The 8178-nt window shown below is 37.0% G+C and overlaps 1 protein-coding gene across 3 annotated transcripts; it reads right to left on the reverse strand.

Annotated features, from left to right (window-relative positions):
- Positions 1 to 682: 682 nt before the first annotated feature.
- Positions 683 to 5160, reverse strand: LOC148031602 (protein RICE SALT SENSITIVE 3-like). Of its 3 annotated transcripts, XM_087685182.1 has the most exons (7): positions 4592 to 5149; positions 4050 to 4100; positions 3496 to 3672; positions 2878 to 2983; positions 2697 to 2738; positions 2537 to 2593; positions 684 to 1615 (listed from the first exon to the last, which is right to left on the reverse strand). In XM_087685182.1, exons 1-7 carry the CDS (start codon positions 4711 to 4713, stop codon positions 866 to 868), a joined length of 1305 nt encoding a protein of 434 aa, XP_087541308.1. In that variant the 5' UTR covers positions 4714 to 5149; the 3' UTR covers positions 684 to 865. The 3 variants fall into 3 exon arrangements, with proteins under 3 accessions (XP_087541309.1, XP_087541308.1, XP_087541310.1); XM_087685183.1 differs by lacking the exon at positions 2878 to 2983 and having other exon boundaries at positions 683 to 1615; positions 2537 to 2598; positions 3503 to 3672; positions 4592 to 5151; XM_087685184.1 differs by lacking the exon at positions 2878 to 2983 and having other exon boundaries at positions 1477 to 1615; positions 3503 to 3672; positions 4592 to 5160.
- Between the last annotated feature and the right edge of the window lie 3018 nt (positions 5161 to 8178).

The raw sequence follows: 8178 nt of genomic DNA on the forward strand, positions 1-8178 counted from the left end.
GTAAGAAAGGTGAAATAGACTTGGAAGAAGGCTTCCAATTTATATTCTAACCCTTGTCTAAAAACACCCAAATCTATTGATGCACTCAAGGAGATCTTTATGTGACATGGGTGTTGTAAGGCTAGAGTTAGGATACATTAATTATTTAGTGTTGCAACATAACAAGTTTTTATGTTGGTCATTCTACAAAGACCTTCTCAAAGAGCTATGTCTTGGAGTTAAATATGCATAGTAGTCTAATATTAAATCCTAAAACATGATTTAATTTTAAAATGTGTGAATGTGATTCCATGTATGAGGTACATATATGTGTGTGGAGAACTACAAACTTGAATTTAAGTCATTTCATGGCACACATTGACTTATCATATGTGGTAGGATACTATCTTTTTCTTACAACCATATCTAAGTTACACAATTTTTTGTGTCATAAGAAGAGACATCCAATTCTGATTTGTAACCTCACTTTACATTGTTCTATTCCTCTACACATGTAATAAAGGGGCATGTGCATGTACAAACTCAATAATATAGAGGCTCTATATGTACATGTATATTCCAATATCAAGAGGTGCTATATGTGCATTAACACTCCTTAGAAACTCTACTTTTAAATTATTTTCATACAACCTATCTCATGTATGACATCAAAGAACACACATGGTTAGCAAACTAGAGAAATAAAGCATTTGATGTATTCGAGTGAAAATGACTTTGCAAAGATGATGAACTAAATCCCCCTCAAATGAATTGGTTTTTAAAAGTGATCTTGTTTAGAGAATCACTTAGGGTTCAAGGCGGTTACAATACAAAATTCTATTTCAAAAGCTATGAGAGAGGTAACAACAATTGATGGAATCATCCATCAAGTGGTTCTCCTAGAAACTTGAGGACTACTTGTTGCATGGAAAGGGGAACGTTGAGCAAGGAGTGCTTCAAGGCTTGATATGGAAGTAGGTGGAGGGTTTATAGGACTTAAGAAAGGTGATCCATTTTGGTGAAACTTAGGTTGCATTAGGCTAAATCTCCTTTGGTAAAGCTTACTTGATGAAGGGGAAGATACTTGGGATGGTCTAATGAGCAAATTTTGTTGTTCAATATGGTCTCCTCCTTTTATTGTACCCATACTTGGTTGCATGGATACTGTAAGGTTATCTCTTTTCTGATGTGTTAGTAAATGTGCTTGAAACTCCTTTCCTTGCAAATTTTGTGGTGAAGGAATGATTTGTGCTTGCTTATTTAGGGAATCTTGGATGATGGGACTAATTGTATTGAGGGAAAGCCTCGGACTTTGTTGTACATTACTAGTGGTGTTGTTATTGGCAAGGATGTTATTTTTCATATCATCCTTTCTATCAAAACCTTGCAAGTTTGGTGTTGCATCAATTGTAGGTTTGAACAGGCCTACTCTTAGGCATGATGCATCAATTGAGGCCAAGTTTGTGGAGAGGCTCCAACTGTGTGGAGATGGAGGTGGTGGGAATCCCGGTGTGTAAACATTTGGTGGCACATTTCTTAACCTTGAAAATGGTTGAGGAATAAATAATCCTGAGGGATAGTCTAATGACTCAAATGCATGCCTCATCCTTAATACAAAATGTAAGTCTTCAGCAACCTACAAAATCCAGGTAGAATATATTATATTGCTACTATCACAATGTCAAAATAGACCACACATGTTTGTAAGTAATTAGGCCATGGATAGACAATGTGAAAAGAAATTTTTTGCTTAAACCGACCTTAATATGGACATTTCATTTTTTAAATGTTAATAAAAGTAAATAAAAAATGTGAGTTTATTAGATTCCTCCAATGTGGTCATGTCGTGGACCTATCAAGAAAAATATGTTTCAAACTTTAAAAGAATATTGAAATAAATTTCAATGTATGATACATCAAACGAGTGAGTGTTTGAAAGGAATATGACCTAAGACCAACATGACCTTCTCCATTATAAGTGGGAATTAAGCATGGAAGTACACATCCACAACAAGTTGTTGATATGTAAAGGAAAACATGAGGAGCTATTCATAGTCCATGTGGCTATCTGAGAGGGTTCTTAGAGAGCAATGGACTAGTCTATTTAAGTATTTTAGAATTCTCAATGCTTTAGAATAAGTTTTGTGAATATATCCTTCAAGTATACAAACTTTCTACATAGGGCCCATAGAGTTCCAAACATTTGCTTCATTTTCTAAGGGTCAAGGCTAAGGTTAGTATTTCTATACATTCACAATCCTATTTATTGTCAAATTGTCCCTTATGTTTTGAATTGTTACATGCAATTTTTTGCATCACTTAGTTTGATTTGTGACAAAAAATGGAAAGGCACTTTCTTGGAGAGTTTTGGAGACTTAGTCTAGCTAGTAGGATGGCCATAATAATACAATTTGATCCATGTCACTTGCCTAGCTAAAACATATTCACTCTTTTGTTGTGATTTTCATCCTTGCAAGCATAAATAGCAAGGGCTTCTAATCATGTTTTCCCACAAAAAATGCTTTAAGAAAACAATTAATGAGATGGAATAGCTCACCACTTTACATGAACCAAGTTGGAGAAGACCTTGGCCAGCTTGAATTACTGCAATAGTCTGAACTTTGAAAGAAAAGAAAAAACCCATAAACCGAATAGCACAAATAACAAGTTGAAATAAAGTAAACACTTGTCTATCCATTTTGAGTAACAAGTACTACCTGGATACCTGCTGCAAATTGATCCAACCATTCTGGAGGATGCTTCACATTCAAAAGAAAAAAAGAAAACATTGAGCTTCAAACTATAAAGTTAATGATGTAATTTTACATTAAAAAAGGAAGAGAATATTAATTTCTCCAATATGATCATTTTTAAATTTGATGATTGAGGCAACTTTACTGCATCAAAAGAACTTTGCCAATAGCTCGATATTCCCACTTCACATTCTGGAGACTCCTTAAATACCCATTTGTGACATTTATCTGATGCAACTTTTCCCATCAACCTATTAATACAAGTTTAACACAAGTCATCATATATAGGCAACATAAGAAGAAAGTCTATAGTTTCGTTTTAATAAATAAATGGATCCTTTATTTATGTGTAGAAAGTTTGGCTTACAATCATTTCTTTTGAGTATTGTCATATCATAAGGAGACACCAAGTAGCATCAACCCAACATTTTGAGACAATGATTTGTAAGCTATAACTACTTAAAATAAGTTATTCTTTATGCTACTTGATTCTAGATGCATATGGAAAACTCTGGTGATGAGAAATTAGATGCACTAGGCCATTAATATGAAATGTTCTTTATCAAAGTCATCTCCATCATCATTGGTAAGAGTATATTAGACATTTATGCTAAGAATGTAGTCATAACATCCACACACATTCTCTTTCATTCATATGCTTTATTTTCATGGAAACGGTCTTAAGAAATCATTGGTCAACTTTCCTCTTTTATAACACTAGGTGAGCACTAATTGCAAATTGACTAAGTAGACCATGATCGACCCTTCACCATAGTTGTAAAGTTGGATGGACATCTTTCGAAAAGCTTTCCAAATGGGATCCTCTCCATCCAATGGTAGTTGATTGGCAACTTGCTCATTCACCATGTCATCTAAATGTGGCCTATTAGAGGTGTGAACTCGATCCATGTGACAAAACCCATCTTCCCACATGAGCATCCTGCAAAAATAAAGATTGAAGAAGGCTAACCAAGGCTATTTAGAGTATTGGTGTACATAACTTGGATACTCTTCTTCCTTAGGCTAGGTATGGGTTGCTTCATATTAGCCATAAAGTTCGATATGCATGAAATGTGCAATGTGATCATAAAAATATTCTAGGTTTTAAACAAGGATTTAAAGGTTTCAAGCATGATACATTGGGATAAGATTTGTTGGCCATCAATGTGTAATTTTGTGTCAGGTATGCACGTGTTTGAATAGACATACACAAATAGATGTAATGGTGGTCAATAGTTAGGCTATGTGATGATGATACGAATATCATAAGAGCATTGCAAGTGTAGAGAGAATAGATGCACGAGTTGAGGCTCTTACAAGCTACCATTGTCCTCGCCAAGTTTACAATTTGTTCCTCCACGACATCTCCTGCAACAAGAGGCAAAGGTGGCAAACTAAAACACACACACACACTCACACACACACACACACACACACACACACTCTCTCTCTCTCTCTCTCTCTCTCTCAATTTTAGGTTTCTTACCACAATGAATCCTCATTCTTCCTTGAGATAGACAAAAACGTGAGTTGTTGCAAGGGAGCTACCACATACTTAGCTTGTTGCAATGGGAGAGGGCAGGATGCTAGTTATGGGATGGCTTCCTTGGAGGGGCTAGCTATGGGATGGCTATAACATGATGGGGTACAACCTCTCTCTCTCTCTCTCTCTCTCTCTCTCTCTCTCTCTGGCTCAAGAGGCTAGTTATGGGATGGCTATAACATGATGGGGTACAACCTCTCTCTCTCTCTCTCTCTCTCTCTCTCTCTCTGGCTCAAGAGGCTAGTTATGGGATGGCTATAACATGATGGGGTACAACCTCTCTCTCTCTCTCTCTCTCTCTCTCTCTCAGACTTACGGTCGAGGTCGTATCGTCCAGAAGACCGAATACGTCCAGTCGAAGTTAATGCACACGTTCCTCAGGGCCTCGTGCAGCGCCAGCATCGCCATAGCTTCTTTGCTTCTCTCAGGCATCACCATGGCAGAGAGCTGCTGTTGATAGTGCGAGAGCCGCTATTTAGCTCCACGCCGTATTTTTAAAGCTCCTTCCGTGAGCCTGCCAAAATCTGAAGCAGAAAGTCTCTGACAGACCCAAATCGGAAAGGACTTATACGTGCTACGATCAGATCTCCCTGCTGCTCATGGTGTTATACTAGAGGCTAGTGAGGCTGATGAAGCTACTCTAGAGGCTTCCAAAGAGAGCCAAGCAAGGGCATATGAAACAAGGCAAGCTTTCTTCCTTTTGTTCTCTTTTGCATGCAGTCCAACCTTTGAGGGCTGAAAGAGAGAGAGAGAGAGAGAGTGTGTGTGTGTGTCTAACATGACTTGGTAGTAGCTTTCCGAGCATCTTTTCTAAGGTTGTGTGTGTGTGTGTGTGTGTGTGATGACTTATTAGTAACTTTGACAAGTACCATTTCTAAGGTTTTGTCACATGTGAGAGAGAGAGAGAGACCCACATGACTTATTAGTAGCTTTGCCAAGCATCTTTTCTAAGGTTTATCATGAGAGAGAGAGAGAGAGAGAGAGAGAGAGAGAGAGAGATTGTACTTGTTGCCTTTGCCAAACAATTTTTCTAAGGTTTATCACAATCGAGAAAGGGTTGCAGATTTTGCCCTTTGAAACCATGGGTGGTTCCCCCTTCCAAGGCTTTGTTTAATGCCCAAATCTCGCCCCTTTTGAGGAATTCTTTGTAAACAAAGCTTCCCAAGAAAGAGCCCCACATGCATCCCCTAGCTACATGATGCATTCCTCCCTCCCCTTCCTCACAGCTCATGGGTCGTGCCCTTCTATGGATCTGTCCCCTAGAAATCTTCCACCTTGGATTTTGACTCTTTTATTTTTTATGTTGCTTTATTGCCTACTTAGCAAACATCACTCATTATTTAATGAAGGCTTTTAACACACCTCCATCCTCTTTCAAGTATGTTTAGCAAACACCACTCATTGTTTAGGGATGGCTTTTTCACAACTTTCACAGTTTATTTATGGCTCCTTTATACTCCTTTAGTACGTCCTTGATGATGCCAACGTTGGGACATGTAATCTTTACCACACCTTAGGTAAGGGTGTCTTACACAAAGAGCCTATCTACACACTTACACTTGTTCAATGCTTTGCTTTTGCTAACACCTACACCCTTGGCTAGGTGAAGATGCCATTCAATGAGAGAATAGATATTGAGCCCACACTTATGAATACTCTATGCTCATTTAATGATAGCTTGGGCCATTCCATTTCTAGCTTCTACCCATTCCCCCATAGTTTAAATCATTTGCAATGTGTACTTAGACTAATACATCACAATTTTGTACTTAGACTAATACATCACAATTCTCACGATGTAAGAAATTTAAGAAAAGCTTCACCAACTCAATGCCTTACTCATTTAAAAATCTTTTATTTGCCATAAATGTAAGTATTACCTCAATAAGCTATTGACACTCACAAGAAATGGAAATAAAATCTTAAATTTTCTTTAGACCCACTTGTATCACATATATAAATAAAAAGAGTTAAATGATTGTGCATATTTAGAACAAGACCAAGAAAAAGCATGGAGTTTTAGTATAAAATTGAGACCCAAAGGTAAATGCACCTTCCCACAAAGTATTTTGTACTTTAATTTAAGACCTAGGTGTATGTTATATTGTTAAAAGTGCCCTCATGTATGGTGCAATGTTTCAAAGAAGAGGTGCTTGTAACTATTACTTGCTTTTATTGCCCAACAAATTCGTCCTTGATCAAACTTTTTTTCATATTATCATTTTTTGAAATATTTCATGAAAGTTATCATGCAAGCTTCTTCAAAAGTTTATTGCATCTTCTTATTCATAGTACTTAGTAACATCGTGCACTTTGTTAACATGTGTGGTTGTGACATGATGTGTGCATGGTAGCATCAAAATCCCCATGCTTGCATATTTGTCTGTGAATGCATGTATGCACATGGATATGTGTACATGTGCTTGTGTGTAGTGCATGCATGCGTGTATACGTGTATAAGTACATTATTACTTACATCTCTACATGTGTAGTTGCATGTGGATGTGTGCATACATGCACATCTATGCATGTGCGTAGCAAACATGATGTGAAAACTATAAATAGATGAAAATTACAAGTTCAAACTTTGAAGGGTAGCCCAAAATGACCTTAGTGTAGCCAACGTAATATTGACATGCTACAAACCTACTTATTACTTCCCTTTATCACCCACTTTGCTCCTCACAACAAAGATAGTGACCTCCCCTACTCTACCATGGTTCTCAAAAGGTGCTTGAGAATAATGGAGGGAATCTAGATCACTCTTACATGACTATTGTTCCATTCCATGCATGCCTTTTTCCTTGATCGTTTCCTGATTCACCCCCTATGATCTTCATAGGCTCCTTGATTATTGTAGCTCAAGCTTTGATATCATAACAAGGCTATGCTAACTAAGGAGATAAGTAGTCTTACATTGTCAACAAGTAAGCTCAAGAAAGTTTTTAAAATTCTTTTCTTTGTCCCTACCTTTTTCTTCACACTTTATAACATAGATCATTGTATGAGTTATGGGCTTTCTTTGAGGATTAAGATAAATGTGCATACAACTAAAAGTACATAGAAAGAATGGTATTAGAGAGGGGATCATACGAATATGAATTAAAGTAGACAAACTCATGTGATAACTATGTTAGTTGTATTAGATACATAATGTCTATGATGAAGAATCTTTGATGGATTTGTTGTGATGCTCAACAACTATGCTCATGACATGAGTGAACATCTCAAGAATAATGTCATCTTATTAACGATACATACTTTTTCTAAAGCCCTCTTTTCAACTTCTTTTCCCTGCTCTATATATGGTTATACATAATGAACCACCATCTACGATGAAGAATCTTTGGTAGGATTTGTTGTGATGCTCAACAAATATTCTTACGACATATGTGAGAAATCTCAAGGCTAGTGTCATCTTCATGACTAAATATTTTTTCTAAATCCTTCTTCTTAACTTATTTTCCCCCTCTGTCAATATGCTTCTCCTTTTGTTCATCTTTTAGTCCTACCCAAAGGTTGCTCTACAACCATATATTTTGGTGTGCTAAGGGGAAACCCCTTAGCATATTTACTATACACACATTATGAAATCATGTGGCATATAAAACTAGTGTATTGTGTGAGAATATATTCTACTTAGTTTCTAAGCAATTGACACTCCAATATTCATCACCCTCATTTTTCCAATACGAGTTCATTTTTCTATTGGAGAAAATCCTAAAGGCACACACACACACACACACACACACACACACACACACACACACACACACACACACACACACACACACACACACACACACACACACACACACACACACACATCTACATTTACATGTACCCACACATGCATATTTTCACACACATCTTATGGGTGCTTCATGTACAAGGTTGTAATTA

This window comes from Lygodium microphyllum, chromosome 9 (genome assembly GCF_053477565.2).
Source record: "Lygodium microphyllum isolate KBCC chromosome 9, Lygodium_microphyllum_v1.1.10, whole genome shotgun sequence".
Classification (NCBI taxonomy): Eukaryota; Viridiplantae; Streptophyta; class Polypodiopsida; order Schizaeales; family Lygodiaceae; genus Lygodium; species Lygodium microphyllum.

Bases quoted from the DNA above. Each gene is read 5' to 3' on its own strand.
- LOC148031602 (XM_087685182.1), bottom strand. From the start codon at position 4,713: ATGGTGATGCCTGAGAGAAGCAAAGAAGCTATGGCGATGCTGGCGCTG. The intron at 2,984-3,495 runs GTCGATCATGGT...TTGTATTAATAG, and splicing joins CTTTACAACTATGGTGAAGG to GTTGATGGGAAAAGTTGCAT. The intron at 2,594-2,696 runs GTAGTACTTGTT...TTCAAAGTTCAG, and splicing joins AATTTGCAGCAGGTATCCAG to ACTATTGCAGTAATTCAAGC.